The following is a 27,244-nucleotide window of genomic DNA, read 5'->3' as shown; positions in this document are numbered from 1 at the left end:
AAGTAGTATGTAAGCAGTTTTCTATTTCTGATCTCCTCTAATACCACAGGGGTCCTGTCAATCATCAGCCCCTCTTGCTGCGAATGGCTTACCTGCTCTGATGTCATAAAGAGGCTCAGCATGAGGTGGTTTAGTGCTTAAGGGGGTTCTTGAGTCCCTACATGGATAGGGAACCTGTAACTCTCCAGATGTTGTTGGACTCCAGCTCCTCTCAGCCCCAGCCAGCATGGCCAATGGTCAGGTATGCTGGGAGTTGTAGTCCAGCAATATCTGTGGAGGGCACAGGTTCCCCATCATTGCCTTAGGACTCTGCAATCCAAGGTCTGCAAATAATCTTCATGAAACAGACCCCCCTCAATCCCCTTGTCAGGGCTCCACAGGCTTTTGGAAGATACCTAGTTGGTTCAAATAATGTCAGCTCAGCTTGCTGGTGAGCAGTCAGCTTAACTCTTGTGCTTATGCACAGGATGGTTTGTTGCATGTTTAATAATGATGGTAGGATGATAATAAAATGCACTGAAAAGGCTGCACTTCCTGATTCTACAACAAGAAGAGCACCAAGGCTTTTGGCTGAAACACAGCAATCCGTTTTTGGCCCCAAGAACACAACTTAAATTGAAAGCACTTCCTGAACATGTTTCCAATGTACTAGAACAGTCTTCCCCAACCTGGCGCCCACAGGATGTTTTGGACTGCAACTCCCATCAGCCCCAGAATCATACAGCCGTGCTAGCGGGGGCTGATGGCAGTTGTAGCCCACAACATCCAGAGGGCATGAGACTGGGAAAGACTGAACTAGAACATTAAGAGTTCATTAACTCTCTGCATCCGATGTCTTAATTTCTCCGATGTGCATAACAAACTTCAGCTGCAAACGTGGCCCAGCTTCAATTTAGCAAGAGGATTGACAGTTTAACGCCAACTGTCCTCCCCTTCAGCCAGCCACCTCTAGCAGTACCGCATCCTCTCAACATAAACATTTATTGCAGTACATAGTCCATTAACTGCCACCTACTGCTGCATAATAATAATAAAAAGTATTCTATGCTTTTTAAACACCAGCCTTGTTCCCAAGGCATAATTAAAAGGCCAGAGGTCATTAAAAATATATAATCTAAAACCAGATTAGTTTACATTTAACTCTGCAATGTACCCCTCCCCCGTGTTCCCTCAAGCAAAAATCCTGCCACATAGCCAGGTTTATTCTATTACAAACCTCAAAATTGCCCCTGAAAGGGCCTCTGAATGAAGTTCCATCCAATCCCGATGAAATGTAACGAATGTGAGGGTAGCCCGCCATGTCAGGAACCTATTCAAATAGCAGAATGGAGTTAAATCTAATTGCAGAACAGTTTCGAGTATTTTACTGTCCATGTTGCAAAAATACAGAACCCTGCTGCTTTAATTCTCATCAGCAATTGACAGAATCCTGGAAGATCCTGCCATCCTTTCTCTTTTTGCAAGGGCTCCTAGAAACAAACTCTTTCAAAGAAGGAAACTATTCAGAACATGGTCTGAACCTGGTCCAGAGGATGACTTGTTCTCACCCAACCAAGGCTTAAGGTGTGAATATTTCAGAAACATTTTTGCAAATTATGTGCCTCAAACATAGTAGACATGAAATCTAACATGATGATGGTTATTATAACAAAGCTTGAAAATTATCTAAGAACAAGTCAAAGTAGTTCCCTAGCTAGCCAGCTTCATGCATTGTTCGCATATAAGTCAAACAGGCATATACCTTATGGTCTTAAAAGGGTAGGGACTCCGTCCAACAATGATACAACACTTAGAATAAACTGCAATTTGAATTGACTGTTGGTGCGTGCCTCCACATACGCAACCTCACCATGTTATTTCAGAACCTACACACACACACACACACACACACACACACACACACACCCGTTAGAAATTCCAACACTTTTTAATGGAAAGATGAGAACAAAAAACAAACCCCAAAGGGAACACAGCAAGTCCCTTCAACAGAGAAATCCCAATGCGCACTGTTAAGTCAGTAAGAATGCAGCAAGCAACCCCACTTCCAAGAATGCTGGCCTAATATTTGGGGAGCAGTATTCACCAGCCTGGTACTTTCCAGATGTTTTGGGCATACTGGCTGGGCTGATAAAAGATATAGTCCAAAACATATTGAGCGGCAGCAGGCTGCTGATGGTGAAGGCTGCTTTTGCAGCATTGCTAGCATTGGGGTCCAGAATATCTTGTCCCCTAAAAGGCCACAGAGATCTCGAGTTAAAGTCATCCCACCAAGCAAAGCAAAAATGAAACAACGGACATTCCAGTATCCCTTCATGCCTAAAACAAGGAAGTAGTCAAAAGAACTGGAGGTTGAGAAAGTTTTCACCACAGCTAGATGCCTATCAGATGGATTCCACATTCTGCACTTCCTCACAAGTTCAAGCAAACCCCAGTTCCTCAGATCCTGTAATTCTTGAATTAAGATGCAATAGAGGTCACTGGATAGAAAAGCAGGGACTAAATCTTTAAAACAATAAACGCTCAGATGAGGATGGTTTTCTGTCTTCCAATGACCTGGAACTAACTTTAGCAGAAATGACGCCTTCCCACCTGGCTGACTAACTAGAGCATTTCTAGTCTACTCTTATGCATAGTAAAGAAAGCCATCAACTCACAAATCCAGAAATTTCCTGGAGACCAGCCATAACTGGTGCAACTCTACTTACACAGACCATCCTTCAGGACTTTGTAAAAAAGGCACAAATAAAAGCTTTAATTCCTTTGTCAACCATCATCTGATCGCACCTCTTTTGCTTTTCCAACAGAAATTTTCTAACGATTTCGTTTAGGTAAGACGTTTAGGTAAGTGGTAGTCTCTGACATTGACAAGCTGCACAGGGTCAAAGATAGTGATGCATAAGCCACTTGCACAGTTACGCTAAGTGCTGTACGACATTCATGACATTCTCTGTCAACCGGGATGAAGAATCTGTGGCCCTCTAGATGTTACTACATTACAACTCCCATCATCCCTGACCACTGGTCATGCTAGCTGGGTTGAGGGATGTTGGGAGTCCAACAACATGGGGCCATAAGCTCCTAAGAGAACCTGACAATCCAGGTGCTATCATTTTAACTAGCATTTCATCTAGCACATGAAGAAGAAAAGCCAGCGACATGTGTCATCTTGTGAACCAGAATCGCAGAGCGTGGATTGTGGTACTACAAGCAAAATTTTCCTTTCTAATTCAGGAGCCTAAGCAGTCAAGTAATGCCACTGGAAAAAGTTATTCAGGTACAAAGCTAGTCAAGAACTGCCAGAATTCATCAAAAGTGGTCTCTTCCTTTTGCATAAACTGTCTTTTTATTCTGGAGTCTGTGATCAATCTCAGATTCTGCCAAATTGCACATAAAAACTTCATGCGTCAGACCAGCAGCAAATAACCATCCTTGCTTCCAATATGCCCTTCCTGTAATCTCAAACCCCAATATTTGTATTAAAATAGAGGGGGTGCTAGAATTCAAGACTACTTCCACCAACCACATCAAATGTGAAATTAAACAGTAGCAAAAGTAACTAGAAGATAATCCTCTTAGCACTTTCCAGTTAATCAAGGAGTGCTATAACTTAGCCTTGCAAAGTGAGTTATAAACTAAGCAACAGCAACAACAAAATCAGATGCAGAGTGTCAATGTACTACTGGCTAATTTAATTTGGGTTATATTCTGATTTCCAATGAGAAATGTGGGCGAATTAAACCCAATACAAATCCCTGCCAGTTAGGACAGAGATGCAGAACAGATGCTGCGGGACTACAACTCCTACCATCCCATGCTGGCTGGGGTTGACAGGAGTTGGGAGTCCAACAACATACGGAGAACAACAGGTTTCCCAGCCCTGAGTTAGGAAGCCCACCTTTTTCTTTTTTCACAAAAATATTTGTATATGTCAATGTTCCCAGGAACAAAATTTCAAATGAAATGGAAGCAGGGACAACCTGCCATGGACTCTGTGACACAATCCTCACTCTTTTCAGAAGGGAGGAGCTGCGCCCAGTGGCTGTTGTGCAGCAGCGAATGTCAAATACTGGCAGTGGCTTCAGAGCTGTTCTCCTTACCATTAAAGGAAGAGCACCTATTTGCAAGTGGTGAAGTCGAGGAGGTGCGTGGTAGTGAGCCAAGTGAGGATGCAGCGGGCCTGGGGGGTAGGTAGCTGCAGTCACTCCTGCTTCAATTCCCAGCTCCCTATTGGGGGAAGGAGAGAGTTCACTTTTAGTCAGGCTAGTTCCCGTCTTCTAGGCAGTGAAGGCAGCAACACCTTCCTTATTCAGGGAATGAAATTATTTCACAGCAGCAATAACCTTGACTCATGCAGTTTTCTGGAGATACTGCACATAAACATTGGAAGTAAGAGTTCGGTGTTGATTATCTGTTTATTTCTAGGCCCGGATCAAAATGCCTGTTTTCATTCAGGTTTGTTAGATGCTTTCTAAAGCAAAGCCTTCTCAAGGCGGCTTTCATAAAACGTAAAATGAAACATACCAGCCTTTCCCTACTTGGTGCTGTTGGAAGCTGTTGTCCAAAGCACGTGGAGGGGCTGAGAAAGGCTGCAATATGCAATATGCCTACTCATAAAATACAATTACTAATTTACCAAACAACCATCGTGTAATGCAATATAACCCCTGCACAGACAAAAACAATAAAACAAAAACAAAATTTGTAGCACAAGACCGGTTCACACTTGTGAGGATAAAATGAGAAATCTCTCACAGTTGATTTGAGAAAAAATAGGACACAGATGCAATAGATTAAAAACTAAGCCTATTTAAGGGAGAACTCAAAAACAACTCAAAGAAGCATTTGCAGCCTTTACAAAAAGAACTGATCTACAGTAAACTAAGAATTTATTCTTGATCAGTTGTCTTTGCAAGTATGATGAACAAGGGATGCTTTGCTATAACTTCTAAAAGCAAAGGTTGCTATGCCATGTTTTGCTGATGTAAATAAAGAGAAGGTAAGAGCTTACTAACCAGGCAGATCTCTCTGGTGCTTGACGTGGGTGGGAAGACATTGTCTGTGGTACATGAATGTGATGTCCATGGCCATAGTTGGGATGCATCCGGTGAGGATGTGGCGGTGGTCGTTCATGTGCTCTCCTGGGGGTGGTGGGGAAAGCAGGAGTATTGAAACCTTAGGAATGCAAAGCTTTTCTCCTTTTATATTACCTCACACTGCAGCCTAAGGGTGATAGGTTTCTCAGCTTCCATTTCTGAGCAGCCTGCTTCATTCACAACCTCCCCACCCTGTCTCAACCAAAGTTCAATCTGGTGAATGCGAGGGGGGAAGATTCCTCACTGAGAAGTACATGGCTAGTGGGGGGGGGTGATGCTTGTGGACAAATAGTCCTTTGATGCTTGGTTATCCCCCCCCCCTTTTAACAAGTTTTTAACTTTCTATAATTTTATTGTCTGGTTTTATGTTTATGTTGTTGTAAACTGCTGAGATATATTTTATTATACAGTGATATATAATAGTATGAATGAATGAATGAATGAATAAATAAATGTGGGAAAGGCTGTATACAGTGGTACCTCGGGTTAAGTACTTAATTCGTTCCGGAGGTCTGTTCTTAACCTGAAGCACCACTTTAGCTAATGGGGCCTCCCACTGCCGCTGTGCCACCGGAGCACAATTTCTGTTCTCATCCTGAAGCAAAGTTCTTAACCCGAGGTACTATTTCTGAGTTAGCGGAGTCTGTAACCTGAAGCGCACCTAACCCGAGTTACCGCTGTACATGCTTGACACAGGATATTTTAAGTACTATATAAAAATGGCATATTCCTAAAATGATTCGCAGATGTATTGAACTTCTAGACTTGAGGTGACCTTTGCCTATTTCCCATTTCCTAATAACTAAGCCTCAGTTACTCAAGCTCTTTAATGAATATCAAGTGAAAAGCCCTATCTCAATTAGCATTCCTTTTTAAAATCCAGAAACTGGATGGAGTTGCTGTGATGTAATTATTCAAAATGACAGAGGCTGACATTTCAATTAATAGCAGTTCCATTACAGCTAAACATTTGAGTGCAGATGATAGGTTCTTGTTCTTAATGAGATTTGCTCCCAAGTAGAAGTGAGTCAACTATTTACATCCATTCATGTCTTTAGCTTTCTGCTCAAATTAAAGCCCAGGGAGAAGGAGAAGGATAGTGCAGCTTTTAGACCTTCCTTACATCACAGCAAATACCAGTTAACCTCCCACCCCTCAATCCTTTCTTCAGAGTTTCCTAAGAGTCAATGTAGAGTCCTGATTATAGCACTGGCCTAAGGCTGATCACTGAAGAATTGATGCTTTTGAATTATGGTGCTAGAAGAGACTCTTGAGAGTCCCATGGACTGCAAGAAGATCAGACCTATCCATTCTGAAGGAAATCAGCCCTGAGTGCTCACTGGAAGGACAGATCCTGAAGCTGCGGCTCCAATACTTTGGCCACCTCATGAGAAGAGAAGACTCCCTGGAAAAGACCCTGATGTTGGGAAAGATGGAGGGCACAAGGAGAAGGGGACGACAGAGGATGAGATGGTTGGACAGTGTCCTCGAAGCTACAAACATGAGTCCGACCAAACTGAGGGAGGCAGTGGAAGACAGGAGTGCCTGGCGTGCTCTGGTCACGAAGAGTCGGACACGACTAAACAACTAAACAACAATAAGGTTGAGGAGACAATGGTCCAACTTGCAGCTCAGCCATAAATCTCACTGGATGACCCTGGGCCAATCAACCACTAGCTGCACAGTCTCTTTCACAGGTTGTTGTGAGGGGAAAATGGGTGGGGAGAGAAGCAGGTCTACCAACCTGAGATCATAGGAAGAAAGGTGGCATTAAAAGAAAAAGGTAACTAGTTTACTTTCAGCTGCTGTTCAGAGGCAGACTTATAGCTCCTTAGTTACCTCTTGGCAATTGCAACTAGGTGGGTGAACAGTCTTCCTCAACCTGGTGCCCCCCAGAAGCTTTGGAAGACAACGTGGGGAATCTTTGGCCTGCCAGATGTTGCTGAACTACAAATCCAATCAGCCCCAGCAAGCATAGCCAATGACCAAGGATGATGTGAGTTGTAGTTCAGTAAAATCTGGAGGGCTCAAGCTTTCCCTGCTCTCAGCCCCTAACCAGCACAGCTGATGAGAGCTGCTGCAGTCCCAAGCATCTGGTGGGTGCCAGACTGGGGAACACAGCAAAAAAAGATCAGGTGATCTGCCTGTATTCTAAAGGATTCAGAAAGAACCCTCATCGAAGCTGTTCTGGGTATAAGGTTTCCTATATCTGAAGAAGTGTGCATGCACATGAAAAGCTTATACCCAAAACAAACTTAGTTGGTCTCCAAGGTGCTACTGCACAATTTTTTATTTATTTCCTCATTGAAGCTGACACTCTTCCATGCCACTATCCACCCTCTGCCTGTTCCTCCTCCAGGCTAAAGCCTGACTTACGTCGGATGCTGCATCATTCTTCTCCTTTGGACCTCCATCCTCTGGATCACCTCGTGAGGGTGCAGCCTCTGGGCCGGAGATGCCGTGGCAGGGATGTGATGGGAAATAGACTGGTGGGTGGCTGGGAGGGGCTGTGGGATTGGGGCAGCAGCGTTGGCCAACGGGTGTGGGGGCGGCGGAGGCGGGACAGGGTGGGAAGAGGCATGCGAGGATATGGAAGGGTGGAAGGGGTGGACGGGGTGAGGGATGACATAGTCCACTTGCGAAGTGGGTTGTGGCGGCTGAGGGGGGACAGGGGGAGGGGGGTTTCCATGGGAATGGGGACATGCAGCAGCTTGATGATGAAGCGGCCGAGTCAAAGAGGCATCTGAAAAGGGGTAGCAGAGAACAACAAACCCGGTTAGTTCATTACAACTGTTTGCTAAACTAAGATCATCTGCTGCTCTTGACAGCACCCCCCCCCAAACAAAAAAATCAGATGCCCATGGCAGACGCTTCGCTTTACCCTGCCACAAGGGAAGGCGGCACCACTCATAGAATCATAGAATAGAATCATAGAGTTGGAATAGACCACAAGGGCCATCGAGTCTAACCCCCTGCCAAGCAGGAAACACCATCAGAGCACTCCTGACATATGGTTGTCAAGCCTCTGCTTAAAGACCTCCAAAGTAGGAGACTCCACCACACTCCTTGGCAGCAAATTCCACTGTCAAACAGCTCTTACTGTCAGGAAGTTCTTCCTAATGTTTAGGTGGAATCTTCTTTCTTGTAGTTTGGATCCATTGCTCCGTGTCCGCTTCTCTGGAGCAGCAGAAAACAACCTTTCTCCCTCCTCTATGTGACATCCTTTTATATATTTGAACATGGCTATCATATCACCCCTTAACCTCCTCTTCTCCAGGCTAAACATGCCCAGCTCCCTTAGCCGTTCCTCATAAGGCATCTTTTCCAGGCCTTTGACCATTTGGGTTGCCCTCCTCTGGACACTCAAGTAGGGTGAGCATCCTGCCAACTGCACCACTTTGCAGAGACCCTGCCAGCTGCCAATATGAAGCACGGCATCCTTGGGGGGCCTCCCCTGTCCCACACATACACAGACTGCAGTCATTCTTACATGACATATAATGCCGGCAGGATGCCAGAGAAGCCTGGGGTGGTGGCTGTGGCTGGGGCTGGGCAACCATGTTCGCACTGTATCCATCTATGGCAATGGGCTGGCTGGGAGTAGCACCCGCCTGGTGCCCGTATACGGCTGTTCGGGAAGAGGCTCCTGGACAGCAGGGGTCAAAGGCTGATGCTCCGTGGAAAGAGCTGCTTCCGTGGTTCCTTATGCCGTTGTTGCTTAAGTCCACTGGGAGTGCCTGCTGCAAGGAGGGAGAGCAAAACAAAAGATTATTTGAATATTTGTGGAACTGTGATGAAAAGGCTCCTATAGGACAAGTCACACAAAAACCAATATGCACAATGCTGTCCATTAGCAAAAGACTAAATAAGCTTTTGTCTCTGAGTGTTATGATTAACGGTTGCCATTGGTAAATTTATCAAGAGGGCAGCAACTAGTTTTTCACCATGAAATTGGCATCTTCCTTGTAAACCTGCTAGTCAGCAGATATGAGGAAACCCATTTGATCTCCACAAAGAGAGGAACCCAAAGAGCTACTTTAGGCTTCAGAAATAAGAAGTTCCTCCTTGGGTCTAACCAAGGGCTATATTGGTCAAGTCGGGCACACATGTAGTGCTTGGGGAAAGCCATGACTGAGGCCTGCCAGCAGAAAGGCATGGGGGAAATCAGAGTTTCACTTGCCAGATACCCTAACTCCAAACTCTCCCTAATCCCACTTTCATCTCCACCAGCCTTTGCCCTCCGGATGTTTTGGGGGTAACGGGTTGAGTGCATACATTTACATTTACAGCCTGGGGCCCAAATATCTGAGAGAATGTCTGCCCCCATATAGACCTTTCCTTGCCTTGAGACCTGCAGAGGATGCCCTGAGTAGCAGCCCTGAGGCAGCATGTAGTGCATTAGTATGTCAGAACATCAGAAAAGCCTGCCCACTAGCTCAGGCCAAAAGGCCCAACTAGTCCACAACCCAGTTCTCACAGTGGCCTCCCAGGTGCCTGAAAGAAGCACACAAGCAGAACATCAGCGCAGCAACGCTCTCTTCAATTGTGATTCCCAGAAACTGCTATTCAGAGGCATACTGCTTCTGACAGTTGAGGCTAGCAGCCTAGTACCCTAGAAAAAGCACTCTGCACAGCACATGGAGAAACTATTATCCATAACTCTTCACCATCACCACAGTGAAGCATTCTCAATCAAACCTGCCTGCTCATGGTACGTGGTGCCAGAACTGCTACTTGATCCTGCAGGTGCCGGCACTGGGGGAGGCCTTTCAACAGGGCAGCTGGATTCGCTGAACGATGGTGAGAGAGGGACGCTTGCGTGGGGGTTGTGGTGGTGGTGATGGTGGAAATGATGGCTGTGCTGTTGGAAACAGCTGGCGTGAGGGTGCCCCAGGATGTGGTGGTTCTGCGAGGAGCCGCCGCATGGAGAATGCTGGGGGCAGCATGATGGCAGCCTTGGCATTGCAGGAGGGCCAGATTCCAGTGTTGTACTTGAGGTATTTCCTCTTGAGTCATCTTAAATTGGGGGTGAAAGAAACACGTGAGCTCAGCTGGTAACACAGGTACAGTAAAAGCCAAACCTGAAAACTCTGCAGGGTGTACGACTGGATTAGTCATTTGTTTATTAAAGTGAGACCAGTGTGACCTGCCACAAAATGTTGCAGTGTGAAACGCTCCTGTTCACGGTACCAGTTCGTCATGCCCTGCTCCATGATACTCCCCTCCTCCACCCCTCTTGTTTTGCATGCAGAAGGTCCTAGATTCGAATTCTCAGCACCTGCAAGTAGCAGATGATGGGGAGGGCCCAGAGAGCCACTGCAAGAAGAGTAGCCAGTCTTTGGCTAGACTTAGGCCAAGGTGTCAAGCTCCCTGGTGTGGGATTCCTCTGCACAAGCTGCATTACAGGGCATTCTGAGGCGCTCTGCACTGGGCACCAGAGAAAATTGTTAAGACTCACCAGCAGCCCCTACAAACTGGATGCCCTGGAATGTGCTTCAAACTTTCCTGGGGCTGCACACTGTGAGTTTAGGTACAAGCAGTCACTCAAATGTTTGCCATTACGACGTTTTCAGTAAGAAACCCCAGCATTCCCAGGAACACATGCTCCCCTACTAGGATCACAACAGAGTCGAGCTGACCTCAAGAGCCTGTGGAGTCTACATTTGCTATCCCAGGACAACAGATTGACCCCAAACTGGGTAACCCTCGGATAAAAAAAATTCACTGCAGCTCCCTGTACTAGACTCTCATGTCATCAATAAAAAAAATACACAGGAAGGAAACACTGGCCCCAGAAATTCTTTGCCTCTCCAGCAAAAGCATGCACTACATTTTCAAAGTAGTAAGCACATCAACTTTGTGGTAAGCCGGCATTTTCACCTACTGCAGAGTAGTAAAAAAAATAAAAATTCATACCTCCTGCCGGATTCCCTGCAGTCCCACTATTGGCGAGGACAACCAAAGGCTCTGGGGCCAAGGAGGACTGGCTGTTGGAGATGCTAGAAATTACGTCAGAGACCTGCTCTGAGGTCGTGACACTAGGGCCGCCATCGGACGTGGAATTTGCAGTCTGAGATTCCACTCTAGATGAAGTTGTTGGCACAACAGTGGGCTCTGTATAAAAATGACAAACAACATAAAGAAATTTAAGCTCCTGCAGCCTGTTTAAGTGGGTTATGACTAAGAACTCATTTGACACAGATCTTGGGCAAACACAAGACAGACAATGTGGGGTTACTATGTGGCTGGCTGCGCCCAAACAGTACCCTTTGGTGCATAGAACCAGTGTAACAGTGATATTTACAGAACCAACCTCAATAGTTCCACAGTTATTCATATCAGGATCAATTTCACATTGTTGTGTCAAATGTGCCCATGGGCTGAAAAAAGGCTGGCAACCCCTGATTTATTCTGATCGCATCTGTGTTGGGGGGCAGGCCTGCAAAAGTTCAGGGTGCCAACAGTAACATCTGAGGATGCATGTATGCAAACATAGGAGTGATCCAGAGAGACTATCCCAAGTCTGAAACATCATGAAAGGCAGCCCTGAGCCTGGCCAGACCACAAAGTATCATGTCTGCACTTCCTTATGTGATGCAAGCAGCTTTTAACATGGCAATCCAAAAGTCAAGAGTTTCAATGGCCAGCTAACACATCTTGTTTCTTTTCAGAACACTAATCGGCCTGATGGGAGGGTCAAGGCTCTGTCACTGCTGCAACCTACCATCCTCATCCACTGTGAGGTCCACTACTTCTGCTGCATTCTGTCTCAGGGGCTGAATGACTGTGGAGATTCTACTACGGTTCCGCTGCTCCTGTGGCCGTGAAGCATGCGAGTTTGAACTGTGGCCCCAGTGGGATCGAGAATGCCCAAGTGACGATCGAGACCTGCAAGCATAAAGTACAAATGCCTGAAAACTCAAAACAAAGGTTTTCTTCTTTTACCATGACAGGTCTGGTAAGATGATCACTTCTCCAATCTGTACCACCAACAGCTTCAGATACGGCAATTCAATTCAAAACCGAGTTTTGTTTTAAGTGGTATTTTGTTTTCCAGATCAATTGTGGGCCACCTTCAGTAACATGTGCTCTATTTAGGGTCCAAGGTTCAATCCCTGGCATCCCCAGGTAGGTCTGGGGGCAGGGCAGGCGGAGGAGACTCTTGTTTGAAGCCAAACTTAATGACTGGCTGGTGTACAGCCTTGGCTACCTGTTACACCTGAAGCAGAGGTCATGGTTTACTGCTCCACAACAAGTCACAAACCCTGGCTTGGACATAATGAGAAGTCAGGACAGCCTGGTTTGTTTATCCAACTCATGCCGGGGAACAGTGAAACCAGAGTGATTAGGCAATGTCCACCAACATGCTACTTGTTCACATTAGAAAGTCTGGCTCCTCAAGAGAAACGTGTAACAAATTTGAAGTTTGAAATTAATGAAATAATAATAACAATAATTTAAAAAATCTTAATAATAATAAAAAAGAAAGCCTGGCTTCTCATTACATGTGACCGCTTCAGTGTGGAGAAAATTCTTAGCTAGATAGTTCAGCCAGGGCCAGCTGACCCAGGATGCATGGTGAGGCAACTGCCTCAGGTGGCAGGATCCACAGGGTCAGCAGATCTGGCCTCCAAGGGGCAAACAGCTTACTGCCACTGCAGCAATGGCTGAGGTGCACTCCTTGGAGGATGGATCTGCCTCCACTCCACTACCCACCCCCATGCCACAGCAACCTCTTGGCCCTGGAGTGGTGTGTGTGTGTGCTCACCATTTTGTGGTTCGCATCAGGTGCCAAAATGTCTGGCACGAGCCCTGTGGATCAACGGTCTGAATAGAAAGCTAAGGCAGCTTTCTATGTCCACAAGACTCTCAACGATAGTGGCACTAACTAGTCTGTGTCAACTAATCTTGAGTTTGCATTCTCTTAAGAACGTACCATGCAATAGCACATGGGCTATCTTTGCAAAATTTTAGCCCCAAGTAGATATAGGGTGGTCCACCACATACTGTCCATGATGACCTGTCACAATCCAGTCTCATTGCCCCAAGAATATGTAAACAGATTTTCTACTGCAGTGTGGCTTTGGAGAGTATTGAATTACAGAGTGGGAGAGATTCAAAAGGACAAGGCTTAGACTGGACCTAGCTTAACTGTTAAACTGCAGGTGTGAATGCACATTAAAATAAGAGTAAAAAATGGCACAAATGCTACCTTTTACATCACTAATGTACAGATCTAATGAGCAAGTGTAGTGTCATTATATGCAACAGCCTCAAATCTAAATTCATACTTTTATTATGTTTATATATCCTTTGATATATATGAATACTATTTTAACCTCATTACACAAAAATAGGAAGCCACTGCAACAAAACTGAATACTCAAACCCTTTACTACATAGCCTATTCAGAAAAAGCATGATGTGAATCTCAAGTTTGCCAGAGCATCTTCACTACCCTTCATCCAATCAAAGATCAAATTATAGGTACCCATTTTAACAGTAATGTTAGACTGTTAAATTGAGTATTCATAACTGCATCCTTGATTGGATCAAGAGTTTTGCCAACACAGAATTAAAATTACAAAATCTGTATTAGGAAAATTAAGAAGCCAAAAGATCAGGAAACCAAAATAACTCTGACAAGGCATAGACTGCATGGCTTTAACAACAGTCAAAATACCTTCCCCCCTCTCTCCTCACTATCTAGCCTGATGGTGTGCGCTAGAAAATTCCAAAGCGTACACACTATTTTGTGATATTTTGATTGGCCTAATAGGGCTATTGCCCTATTACGTATTTGCAACTTTTCTTAGAGGCCAACATAAGTTACCTTTACTTTTTGAATTAAAATTAGAGCATTCTGCAAAAGATCCCAAGTACAGTGGTACTTCAGGTTACAGACTTCGCTATCCCAGAAATAGTACCTCGGGTTAAGAACTTTGCTTCAGGATGAGAACAGAAATCATGTGGCGGCAGCAGGAGGCCCCATTAGCTAAAGTGGTACCTCAGGTTAAGAACAGTTTCAGGTTAAGAACGGACCTCCAGAACGAATTAAGTTCTTAACCCGAGGTACCACTGTATACAGTCATGGGGAAAAGAAGATACCCTCTTCGAATTTTGTTTTTTTTTTACATATGAGGACATAATAACATTCACTTGTTCTTTAGCAGGTTTAACAACCTCAAATGAACAGCACATGACATATTACACCGTGTCATGATTTATTTAACAGAAATGAAGCAAAAATGGAGAAAGCATGTGTGAAAAACTAAGTACACCTTATGATTCACTAGCTTGTAGAACCACCTTTAGCAGCAATAACTTGAAGTAAACATTTTCTGTATGACTTTTAGTCTCTCACATCGTTGTGGAGGAATTCTGTCCCACTCTTCTTTACATTATTGCTTCAGTTCACTGAGGTTCACTGGCACAGCACTTTTAAGGTCCCGCCGCAGCATTTCAATTAGGTTGAACTGGGCCATTTGACTGGGCCATTGCAACACCTTGATTCTTTTCTTTTTCAGCCATTCTGTTGTATTTTTGCTGGTGTGCTTGGGATGATTGTCTTGTTGCATGACCCAATTTTGCCCAAGCTTCAATTGTTGGGCAGATGGCCTCACATTTTACTCTAGAATACTTTGGCATACTGAGGAGTTCACGGTCGACTCAATGACTGCAAGGTTTCCAGGTACTGTGGCTGCAAAACAAGCCCAAATCATCACCCCTCCACCATCGTGCTTGACAGTTGGTATGAGGTGTTTGTGCTGATATGCTGTGTTGGGTTTTTGCCAAACATGGTGCTCTGCATTATGGTCAAACATCTCCACTCATCTGTCAAAAGGACACTGTTCCAGAGGTCTGGTGGTCTGTTCAGATGCAACTTTGCAAACCGAAGTCATGCTGCCATGTTCTTCTTAGAGAGAAGAGGCTTTCTCCTTGGCAACCCTTCCAAATAAACCATACTTGTTCATTCTTTTTCTAATTGTACTGTCATGAACATTAACACTGAACATGCTAACTGAGGCCTGTAGAGCCTGAGATGTCTCTTTTGGGTTTTTTGCAATTTCTCTGAGCATTGCATGGTCTGCCCTTGGGGTGAATTTGCTGGGACGTCCACTCCTGCGAAGATTGGTAACTGTCTTGAATGTTTTCCACTTTTGAATAATCCTTCTCACTGTAAAATGATGGACTTAAAATTGGTTGGAGATGGCCTTATAACCCTTCCCAGTTTCATGGGCAGCAACAATTGCTTCTCTAAGAGCATTGTGTCATTTTTCCTCCTTGGCATTGTGTTAAAACACACCTGAATGCTCCAGACCAGCAAACTGCTAAATTTTTGGCTTTTATAGAAGTGGACACACTTGCTGATGATCAATTAAGCAAAGGCATTTGCTTAGCAGCACCTGTCTGCTACTTAGTCCCTTAATTCCTATGAAAGCAGTAAGGGTGTACTTAGTTTTTCACACATGGCTTCTCCATTTTGGCTTTGTTTTTGTTAAATAAATCATGACATGGTGTAATATGTAATGTGTTGTTGTTCATCTGAGGTTGTATTTACCTAATTTTAAGACCTGCTAAGGAACAGGGGGTTGTTATTATGTCCTGATATGCAAAACCACAGAATTCAAAGAGGGTGTACTTTCTTTTTTCCATGACTGTATGTCAGTATTTTACAACAATGTCAATAAAGTAAGCAGGTACACATTAAAGTTGCAGTTTCAGCATTTCCTAGTCTTCAGTTCATTCAATGCCTAGGTCAGAGCTTTCCAAACTTTTCATGTTTGTGACACACTTTTTAGACATGCGTCGTTTCGCGTCACAGTAATTCAATTTAACTAGCAAACCGAAGGGAGGAGCGTGGGGAGCGTTCACATGACACACCCACACACTGCAGCCGACACACTAATGTGTTATGCAGGGTGGATTTGATTTAAATCAAACCGATTTAAATCACAATTTAAATCACTAGTCAGTAAGACTTGATTTAAATCATTTTTTCACAGAAAGACTCATTCTTGCTGGTTATAATCTTAATATTGACAACCAGATGAAGGTTTTTTTGGAATAATAAATTTTCAGAGTAGTTTTCACAGTTATATCAAAAATTACTGATTTGGTTATACTATCAGAAATACATAGACAGATAACTACGAAATTATGGTGAGGTTTAATAAGTTAACTGTTTATATTTGGACAACTTTTCTGCTGTACTTTATTGGAAAGAGAAAAAAAGTCATTTCCTTAGTAACAATTTAAACAATTTATTTAACTGAAACAATAACATTATAGCATATGTATCCATGTTTGTTAATTGATGTGGTTAAATGGTTTAAAAAAAATAAACTTAGACTGAGTTTTAGCACACATGTAAAACTTAAAACAAATCCTTATTTCCTGATGAATAGACTTTGGACTATAATGTAACAAATAGAAAACTATCTTTAGAAAGATTTTTCCTCCAAAAGCATTTTATTTTAAAAATCCGATTTAAATTTTAAAAAATCCAATTTAATTTTTAAAAAATCTGATTTAAATTAAAAATAAAATAAAAATCATTGATTTTTATCCACCCTGGTGTTGTGACAAACAGTTTGGAAAGCTCTGGCCTAGGCTGACCATGGACTCATGCAAGTTCCTTTTGCTTTCTTTTTCCTACTTTAAAACTGATTCCAACTGACTGAACCAGTAGGGAATCGGACTCCTTGATGAATCCAGTGCTTGATGAATCCATGGACAAATGAGTGATACTCGTGCTGGGCATAAAACTGGGGTGAAAACTCCAGCTAAAATAATCTTTAATAACAAACCTGATCCCATGATTTTAGACAGGCAATAAGCTGGATATTATCTTTAATAACAAACGTGATCCCATGATTTTAAATAGGCAATAAGCTGCATATTATCAGCTGTGATCAGGAATCTCTGCATGCTGAGGGAAGGGGCTTAGGGTGGCAGAAAAATTTTAGACTAGGAAGGGATTGGGTTGTTTTTTTTAATGTACGTATTGTTAGAACTAACGGCAAAGCTCCCATCAGTTCCACTGGGTGAGGGATCCATACATTTTGAGAGTCTGAAAAGGGAGGAGACAAGACTTTGCTTGGGTCTCTTCTCATTTGCTGAGGAGACTGAATTCAGAAGGTTCATTCATTTATCTTTGATCAAGGCATCACGGCATCTATCAGCAGAGTTACATCCAGGATGACAATTTAAAGCACTGCTGCAAGATGAAAGACCAAAATAATTGACAACTTGAGAACTATCTGCATATCTCTCCCTAGTACAACTACAGATTATTCCTGCAGTTAGATGGAAAGAGGCTTTCATGTGCAGCACAAATAAAATAATAATATATGGTTTAATGAAGCAGGAGCAAGGAAGATGGTGAGGCCTAGAGTAAAATGAGAGAGAAAAGAAAAAAGGAACCATGTATTAAAAGTAAACTCACATTTGTTGACTTACTTTACATTCCTATACAATGGCAGGACCAACTTTTCATATGCCTGAGGCACAGGAAGGACTCACACTGGAAAGCTATGAAGTAATCCTATTAAATGAATTGTGTGGTAACTGGTTGCCTGTGTTGAGGCAGATATATTATGAGGTAGCTGTAAATATATTTGAGAGTAACCATAGAGCGAATAAATTGTGTTTTCAGCCTGAAGTCATGCACTGCCTTGTTTAGTAAAGCTCCATTTTGAACCCAGGATGGCAGCTAGAGAAACTCAAGACCCGGAGACAGAGCAGCCGAAATTAACAAAATATTGAGGTAAAGAACTGAAAGGACAAAGAAAGCAATGTTCTAGTTTAAAGGTAGCTGACATAAGCAGCTGCTATAAACCATGTTAGGCCACTGGCCCACCTTGCTCAGAGGGATTTAAACGGACTGGCGGCGTCAGATAGGAGTCCTTTCCAGCCTTCTCTAGAGATGCCAGGAATTAAACTTTGGGCCTTGCAAAGCAGCTGGTTCTCTGTGGAGAAACAGTCCCCCCTCCCAAATTCTATTTCTAAGGCAAAGCTTTAACAGAATGCATAACAGCATTCACACTACAGTGGTACCCCGCAAGACGAATGCCTCGCAAGACGGAAAACCCGCTAGACGAAAGAGTTTTCCGTTTTGGAGGTGCTTCGCAAAACGAATTTCCTATGGGCTTGCTTCGCAAGACGACAATGCCTTGCAAGTTCCTGCGGGTTTTTTTTCCTTCCCCCCCTTTTTCTAAGCCGCTAAGCCGCTTATCAGCTGATCCAATAAGCTGATAAACCGCTAAAAGCCGCTAATAGCGCTAATCCGCTAATCCGCCAATGGGCTTGCTTCGCAAGAGGAAAAAACTGCTAGACGAAGAGAATCGCAGAACGGATTCTTTTCATCTTGCGAGGCACCACTGTACTGAACATGAAGAGAAATCTGTACAGTATATAAATGGTCCTCACTTTTATATACAAGGTATCAACAGAGGGAGGCTGGCTGTTTAACACTGCCCTGCCTCAAAATAGAGGTGGCTCTGGGAGAAGGTACATGAGGGAAGAAAAACTGGTCAAATCTGATTTGTCAAGTTATTGGACATTGCATCTCATCCCACTGAACAAGAGTAGTGACCTGTTGAGCACCGCCGACTCCACGCAAATCTTACTAGTTGGGAAACAAAAGGGGTGTCTCAAGGAAGAGGCGGTTAATGGCTGGGCGGGGAATAAATAATAAAATTATTATTATTATTATTATTAATATTATTATTATTATTATTAGCTAGATCAGTTAGGGGGAGTGGTCAGCCAGTAATCAAGATGGCTACCAAACTCAGAGTTCCTGCCCTTAAGTACATAATTTCTCTTCAAAACAGCCAATTAACTGGGAAAACTTGAAAACTTTTACCCCAATTCAAGTAATATGCTGAGATAAAAATAAGGGGGTATAATTAACTTTCTCATGCCATGGGGACACCAAGAAGAAGCCAGGGCAATGAGCCAGCAAAGAGAGAACATGGCGCCCGAACCAGTTAAGACGGCAGAAGCTGCGGCAGAAAAGGGTACCAATGCAGTGCTGAGAGAGGACAGGATGAAGAAAAGCTTTGAAAACTGCTTCACAAAAATATGGATATAAAATCAAAGCTGGAGGATTTTCAAAACAGACTTAAAGGGTTAATCTTACCAGGGGGTTTGTAGAAGGGGCAGAAAGTGACAAGATAGTGGTTTAAATTGCTAATACCTGCCTTGGAACTATCCCCAGGGGATACTGAGTGAGCCCACAGAGCCCTATCAACTCGTCCATGTGTTTCAGCCCCTCCAAGAGACATTATTATATATAATGTATTTACATAGATTTTAGGAAAAAAGATATGGAGAACACTTAGGAATGTGGAAAATATAACTTCTGAAAATCAACCAATTATGGTTCTCCAGGATCTATCTCAGGACACCTTGAAAAAAGGAGAGAATGTCACCTAGTAACATCTAGATCAGGGGTAGTCAACCTTTTTATACCTACTGCCCACTAATGCATCTTTCTTGATGGTAAAACTTCCTTACCGCCCACCAGTGCTCAATGGAAAGAGGAACCCCCTACCACCCACCCAGAATCCTGAAACACCCACTAGTGGACGGTAGGGACCTGGCTGACAATCTTGATTATCAGAAGTGGGAATCAGATTATCACTGAGCATTCACTTTCTGTCTAATATTCAACAGAGGAAATTCAGGATTTTTGGCTGCAAACCTCTGGGAAGTAGCAGAGCTTTTGCAACTTCTGGAGTTGGAATGACTCTCTGAATTGCTGAGCTTTTTGCAACAAGGCGGCACTGACCCAGGAGAAGAGAACCCAGTGGAGTCGAGATGAGAAACCTATCGTAGATCTTGTAGCGCAAAGATAGCACAAGGAAAAGCAGGACAGACTTCTCCACTCTCAAGCAACTAGAAAATGAACAATTAAGACCCTTCTCTGAGGTGTTAAAAATACTTTATTCAAGATGAAGCCATCTAGACAAAGCAGTAATTATAGCACATGTACCCCTTGAAGTTAAGATCTAAGCTATTATTTAAAATGTACTCATCATGTGTACTTATGGTATGTTCTATACCCCAATGGTGCAGGAGTGCCCTCTAGTGTCTATAGAGGACACATACCAAGTTGTATTTTACTGTTTTAAGTTGAATGTTGAATTGTTTTTCAGTTGTGGGGAAGGGAGGGTGTATTTACAAATAAGAAAGCAAGATGGCATCAAATAAGAAAAGTGGAGGTGTGACTATGATTACCTTTAATTTAAAAGGGATGGGAGATAAAATAAAACATGTTCAACATGTTATATCTTTATAATAGGTAACCAAATATAGTTTGTTTACAGGAAATACATGTGGATCAGAAAAACACCTTATTTAACCAATCTTGGGTAGGACGATTCATAGCAATAGGGTCAAATCAAAGTAGACGAGTTGTGATCTTAGTTCATTCTCAACTTAATTTTCAGGTCATTAAAATACTAAGAGATCCAAATGGTAGATCTGTTGTTACAGAAGGAACCCTCAGTGGGACATGTTAGGTAACTCTGAATTCAGTTTATGTGCTGAATACTGGCCAAATGCCATTTTTACAAAAACCTGTGTCACGCCTCAATGAATTTTTCTTCTTATGATTTAATAATTGGAGGAAGATTTAAATTGGAGTGCAAGTAGCCTTTCACATAAAGACCTAACTGATTCTGCATGGAAAAAGCAATGCAAAACAACAGTGGAGTTTAAAAAGGGCAAGGAACAACTGAAATTGTTGAGAACATTGTAAGAGTGGGGTCTATGGGATATATGGAGTGAGTGGAATCCAGTGGCTACAACTCACATCTTTGTCTCCCCTGTTCATAGCTCACAATCTTTAGACTTTATACTAACCTCTGCCCAGTGTCGGAATCTCAGCTATAAAAGCTAGGTGCCAAATGGCTCCTTAAACCAAGGTTACAGTCGCCAAAACAGAGTGTCTAGTTGCCATTTTAGGGCAATACGGCTCTAAAGTCTGAATTTTTCAAATGGACTGTGATTGATTGTTAAACATCTGGTTAGTTCAGAATGCAACCCTGAGCTAGGTTAAGATTGAGGACAGTCCACATATATATAGACTTATTCCCACCTCTTTTTCTTAATGGTGACATGGGCCATTGATCTCATAAGAATATTCTTCACAATTGAGAGTAGGGCAGTAAAGACAAGCTACAACAATTAACTATAATGTTGTTCATCGCTCCTTCTCGGGCTGCACAGAAAAAAACATTTTGGTTCCTGAAATCCATTCTGATTGTGCAGATAAAATACAAATGATCAAATTATACAGTCCTGATCCAATGATCCCCAGACATGCACCTCCAGATGGTGGAGATGACAGGCACCATCCTGGGGCCCAGGCAACTTCACTTGGTCACAAGCAGCCAATCGGCTTAGTGCAAAAGGCACCTGGCTAATTTCAAACTCTGCCTCCTTTTTAAAGGAAGTGCAGACAGCTCATATTGGTGAAATTAACCTAACAGAACACACTCCAGTGAGTGCACACTTCCTATTAATTCTGTCAGAAAATGTGACCTGTATTTGGCCTTTTAGTCCTGTCCTTGTAACCAATCAAATGGTAAAAGAAAAACTTAAGGCATCATTGGAACAAAAACTAAGAAAAGTAATAGAAGGACTAAGTTCAGGATTGCTGTGGGAAACAATAAAGGCAGTGTTTAGAGGAGTATGTTTCAAGAAAAATCAGGACTGAATAAAATCTACAGGACACAAAAGATGCAATTAGAACAGGAAGTCTCTTCCCTAGAACAAAAGCATAGGACAAGAACTTCAAAACAAGTTTACTATTACAAATTAAGCAAAAAATAGCTAGAAGCAATAAAAATAGATAAAACAATGGTACAATTATTGTATTTAAAACAAAAATATTATTACTATTTTTGCTGCCAAGTTGCAAAAAGAGAAACAAAGCAATAACTACAGGTATAAAAATAAAGGCAGGAGAAAGGGTTTATAGTACAAAATATATATGTGCAGAATTTAAAAAGTTTTTCTCCTTTCTGTACACTTCCACATCTCTCTAGAAGAAATTAAGAAATTTTTAGACACTATAGCAGGGGTAGGCAACCTAAGGCCCGGGGGCCAGATCCGGCCCAATCACCTTCTCTATCCGGCCTGCAGACGGTCCAGGAATCAGCGTGTTTTTACATGAGTAGAATGTGTCTTTTTATTTAAAATGCATCTCTGGGTTATTTGTGGGGCACAGGAATTTGTTCTTTTTTTATTTTTTAGAAAATATAGTCCGGCCCCCCCACATGAGCTGAGGGACGGTGGACTGGTCAACGGCTGAAAAAGGTTGCTGACCCCTGTACTATAGCGATACCTATAACTAAAGGAGGAGGACAGTAAATGTATGGAAAAGGAGGAGATAAAGGAAGTAATTAACAATGATACTGTAATGATATTTTAGCTGATAACAGACTTCCTGCAACCTGGAGACATTCAAAAATATTAGTTATTCCCAAGCATCGCAGGGACCATCCAATTTTGAGTCACACAGACCAATCTCTTCATTCAATGTTGACCAATCTCTGGTCAACAAATTAAAAATCTTTATTGACAATTATAAATACCCAGACTCCTAAGAAGAGGGGAGAGGAGAGGAGGCTGAGGGAACCCTCCACAAGGGAGGGTGTTTGAAAAAGGGTGAGGGGCTGCCAGCTCTGCAGGCAAGGGGTGACATAACTGGGCTCCTGAGCCCCACAAGGGTGCCACAGAAAGAATGTATTTGGTCAAGGGAGCAATGGACTCAAAAAGGTTGAAAACCTGTGCTGTATGTAATTAAATGCATACATCTGAAGAGAAGGGTTCTCTTGTTCTAAATTTAGAATCAGCATCCAACTGTTGCAGAGGCAGAAGGACAGGGACTAGAGAATATCTGTACCATCAGATGGTGAAAAGGAAAGAGCACAGCTAGGTAGAAGATTTAACACATGACAAAAATGGCAACGATCTGGCCCATACCAGGGGCTGCCTATAGCTAACCTGGAAGTTCCAACTACAAGAGGGTGAGAGAAATCAATACAATGAAGTTTAAGCAGTGTTAGAAATTGGGATAGAAAAGCTAGGGCCAAATGGCTTCTGGAATCTGGGTTATAGGCACAAAATCAGAATGGCTAGTTGCCATTTCCCCCCCAGTGCAGCAGCACATTCCATTTATTTTTGCGAAATAGGTCTATGACATCAAAATTCTTGGAAGAACAGGTCCAACAGCATAATCCTAGCCACCTCTACACAGAAATAGATCCTACTGAATGAATTCAAAAGGGTTTACACCAAGGCAAATGGGAATGAGATTCTACATGTGAAGAATTCTTCTGAATTCCTGGCAAACTGAGATCAACATTTGCAATCACCAAGAAAACTTTCCTTATCCATCAATTTTCATTAGACAAATCTCTATTTCACAATATGGAATTCTGTACAGACCAATTCACCCCATGAGAAAAATGCATGCATTTAGAATGCATTTTACATTAAGTCTTTAAGAAAATGTTACATGGGGGAAAATATAATAATTATTTCTTTTTTAAAAAAACAGATATTCTACTAACACTATAGGTTTTCTGTTTTAAAAACCAAATTTCGGCAAAAAACTAATTCAGGCGTGTTTAAAAACATGAAATAAATGACAGTTTAGAAGAAATTTTTAATACAACTATGTGAACGTCATAGCTTTCTGGCAAGAACAACACAAGGGCGGGGGAATCCCATAATGAAGGCTCTGCTAATTCCAGCTGCAAACAGTCTATTCACCAATTTCCCTATAGGAATTTGGTTCCTGAAACCAATTTCCAACCAACAAAGACAGCCTGCCAGGGGAAGTTCACCTGAAACCTTCACCTTTAGGTGCCAGGCAAAAAATGGTTCCTCTTTAACCAGGCCTTAGGCTGATTGACATCCAATGCCCTTTTAAAATGTGTTGGGTTGTTTCTATTTTTAATTTGTTTGAGTATTAGCATACTTGAGCATTGCTGTCTATGGCTTCTTTAAAGTGCTGAATACAGAAAACAAAAGTGTGGTTTTTAAAAAGGCGGGTGCATATGTAGCCCAGAGAAAACATGTTGGAGTTGTAGCTAGGGGTTGAAGTCAGGCCAATTAAGAAAGGGGATTGTTTTAAACTTTTATCTTTTTATTTAAAATAAACAAAAAATATCCAGTAGCAGCAAAAATGTACTGTGTTTTTTAAATCAACTGTGATGTCTTAGCATTCTAAGATCAGCAGTTAATAATGTTTTATATAAATTGGTAGAAATTAGGGAGAAATGAACATGTGAAAAAACCCTAACTTACAATGAACACAGGAATTCTGAAGCTCATCATCAGTAATAATATTTCCCCCATTGAAAACATAAGTTCTCTTTCTCATTACATCATATATAATACACAGATCTTAACACAAAAAGAAACATAAAAGGGAGCTTATGTAGTAACTTGGTTATATTTTGAAGTTCGAATTAAGTGCATTGTAAAAAATATTCTCCTTCTAATCATTTCAACAAAAAATATAGCACCCAAAGTAGAAAGCCACAGTTATACATCTCTGAATTATTTCAAAAGCAAAATACCAAGCCTATGGAAGTACACATATACTTTGGGCAGGAATTTTTTTAAAGGTGAACATACTGTGTGTGCTACTACTTAATCTAAAACAGAAGGACTCAATGTTCATACCAAATTATATAAAGAAACTAACGTGTAGTAATTTTGTCTCTTGATCACATTCCACATTTATCAACATGATTTGCCCTGAAAAGAAATAACTAACTCTCCAGACATTCATTAGACCTCATACTGTTTTGAAGAGACTTCAAACATTAAACTCTAACTTGCCTGGCCGAGAGGGGACTCCTGCTACTATGTGGGAAGGGCAGGGAGCCATCTAAGTTATGTTTATCCTGGATGGCTCCCCCATCCCTTTGCATTTGAAAAAAGCTTTATAACCAAGACTTTTGAGTACTCTGACTTGTTGCCACTGTCCTGTGTCCTCCACTGATAGCAGCACCAGCTTACCTGTGTGGGGAGAAGGTGACAGTCCTAAGTCACCTTCCAGTCCCTCCCAGCAGCAACAAAGTCAGATCACTAATGTGTTGATTAGAATGCTCTTTTCAAATGCAAAGGGTTGTGAGATCCCTAGTTGTGTTTCTGTTGTGCTATTGGCTGGGAGGCATTTTTCCTCCTGTGCTCTCAGTGGTCAGTTGCACCATTTGAATGGTTCAGCAGCCGAATACTAGAACTATGCATCAGGACGTGATCTCATTCAGGGAATTCTTAGTTGCAAAATGCACTCCGCACCCGCTTATTATGAACCCTGACTTTAAGGAACAGCTGTTCAATAAAGTCCAACCCTTATTCACAAAGTTATTATCATGTTCCAAAAGGAAAGAACATTGGCCTTACCGGTAACTTTCTCCAACTGTTACAATCTCTACTTCACTGTCTGTTGAGGTAACATTGATTTCTTCATTGGCAGTGACTTGGGGGGTGGAGGATGCTTCGATCACCACCACATCTTCATCAATACTCCCTGAAAGGCAGAACGCAAAGGAAACAGAAGACTGAAATAAGTTGCATTAGATTTGAATTCCACAAGGTATTAACTGTATATGGTGCAAAATGGAGGCAATCAGTAAGTGTTGCAGAAGATGTAACTTACAAAAAGTAATAATACATCTCTTCTGCGCCAGTTACATTTAGTTTTAATAAGACTGCAGCCACTTTCAGTGGTGCCTGGAAGCAGCTTTGGCCCAAAATAGACCAGGAGCTATTTGATGGGTCAGGAGCAGATTAGAGCTACCAAATTGTTGTTCTCAGATCAAAGTAACTCAGCATTGTTTAATTTATATCCCGCTTTTCTGTGAAGTTCAAGGAAAGACACATGGGAGATTGGAGCACAACCTCTCATCCAGGCACCAACTGGCTCAGTGTCAGCAAAATGCTTGCCTCATGTGCCTTCATACACAGGGAATCTGCAGCGCTTCAGATAATGCTGGACTTTCTCACTGGATCCAGACATAAGAAGATAAGATGATCCCTGCTTGACCAAGCCAAAGGCACATCTAGTACAGCTTCCTGGACTCACAGTAGCCAACCAGATGAGCCAAACGAGCCGGAGCAGGAGCACAACAGCATCTTCTTGACCTGCAATTTCCAGCAAGTGGTATTTAGAGGCATTATGCCTCTGACAGTGAAGGCAAAGCTGGTAGCATGGTCAGTGGTCATGAACATCATGGTCAATGGTCAGGAGTTGGAAGTCTAGAAATATCTGAATGGCTGCACATTCCCTGCCATGCAGTTTCAATGGAAAGCAGATAATTGAGAATGAATTTGTAACCTCGGAAACTGTGTTTTATTTTCAAAGCTGTGACTAAGCATGGCCTGAAAAACATTTCTAATTCCTAAGCATGCCCCAACACAGGAGGCTTTTACAGACTTTCCTGGATTGTGTCGTATTTCAGTTTAAACTCAAGAGTCACTGAACACGTAAAAGAAAGCTTTGTCTTACAAGTGAAGTCAGGTCCTACGACTGTCTAATTTCTGCATGTACAAAGAGAGAAGCCATACAGTGCAAATGAATGGTCAGCAATACACACAACACATAGTTAAGCTATGGAATTTGCTATCTCAAGATGTAGCTACATAGATAGCTTTAAAGGGGATCAGACAATTTCAGTGGCTGCTAGTCATGAGAATTGTGTATTACCTCCAGGATCAGACACACTATACCAATATCTGTCACAAAGAAACATTGGGCTTCCCATTAGGCCATTTGGTTGGGTCCCAGAGGAAACAATATGCCAGCCTATGCCTCTGAACTGATCAAGCAGAGAACTCTTCTTATGCTGAGGCATCCAAAAGATGAAACGCTATAGTAAGGTGCCTTTTACTACCCTCACATAGACTGAGTGCAAGTGCGTTGCAGTCATGACAAAAAAGTACCATTTCTAAATGCCTGCCCTCTAGAACAACAATCATGGAACCAACCGGAGGGGAAGCAGGAACTCTGGATGTAATCTTAAGCAATGTAGAGGTGTTAGGTACAAATGTTATTGAACTGACTGGAAACTGTGGCTATAGTGCTATCCAATTCAATATATATGTACGTAAATGGAACA

General features: G+C 42.4%; 1 protein-coding gene across 8 annotated transcripts in view; it reads right to left on the bottom strand.

The window, feature by feature from the left end:
- RNF111 (ring finger protein 111) overlaps positions 1 to 27,244 on the bottom strand; it is a 50,859-nt gene that overhangs the window by 4,135 nt on the left and 19,480 nt on the right. For 4 of the 8 annotated variants that reach the window (XM_083475657.1, XM_083475664.1, XM_083475658.1 and 1 more), the window contains exons 3-11: positions 25,530 to 25,656; positions 11,818 to 11,981; positions 11,010 to 11,207; positions 9,796 to 10,109; positions 8,584 to 8,833; positions 7,470 to 7,836; positions 5,013 to 5,138; positions 4,098 to 4,224; positions 1,217 to 1,309 (exon numbers count right to left, since the gene is read on the bottom strand). In XM_083475657.1, the coding sequence (XP_083331783.1) occupies positions 1,217 to 1,309; positions 4,098 to 4,224; positions 5,013 to 5,138; positions 7,470 to 7,836; positions 8,584 to 8,833; positions 9,796 to 10,109; positions 11,010 to 11,207; positions 11,818 to 11,981; positions 25,530 to 25,656 (1,766 nt within the window). The remainder of the gene's footprint in view (positions 1 to 1,216; positions 1,310 to 4,097; positions 4,225 to 5,012; positions 5,139 to 7,469; positions 7,837 to 8,583; positions 8,834 to 9,795; positions 10,110 to 11,009; positions 11,208 to 11,817; positions 11,982 to 25,529; positions 25,657 to 27,244) is intronic. The other 4 variants (XM_083475659.1, XM_083475660.1, XM_083475662.1 and 1 more) reach the window with 1 other exon arrangement.

Source organism: Podarcis liolepis (assembly GCF_965112155.1).
Source record: "Podarcis liolepis genome assembly, chromosome: 14".
Lineage (NCBI taxonomy): Eukaryota > Metazoa > Chordata > Lepidosauria > Squamata > Lacertidae > Podarcis > Podarcis liolepis.
This window is presented reverse-complemented; position numbering and strand designations above follow the sequence as displayed.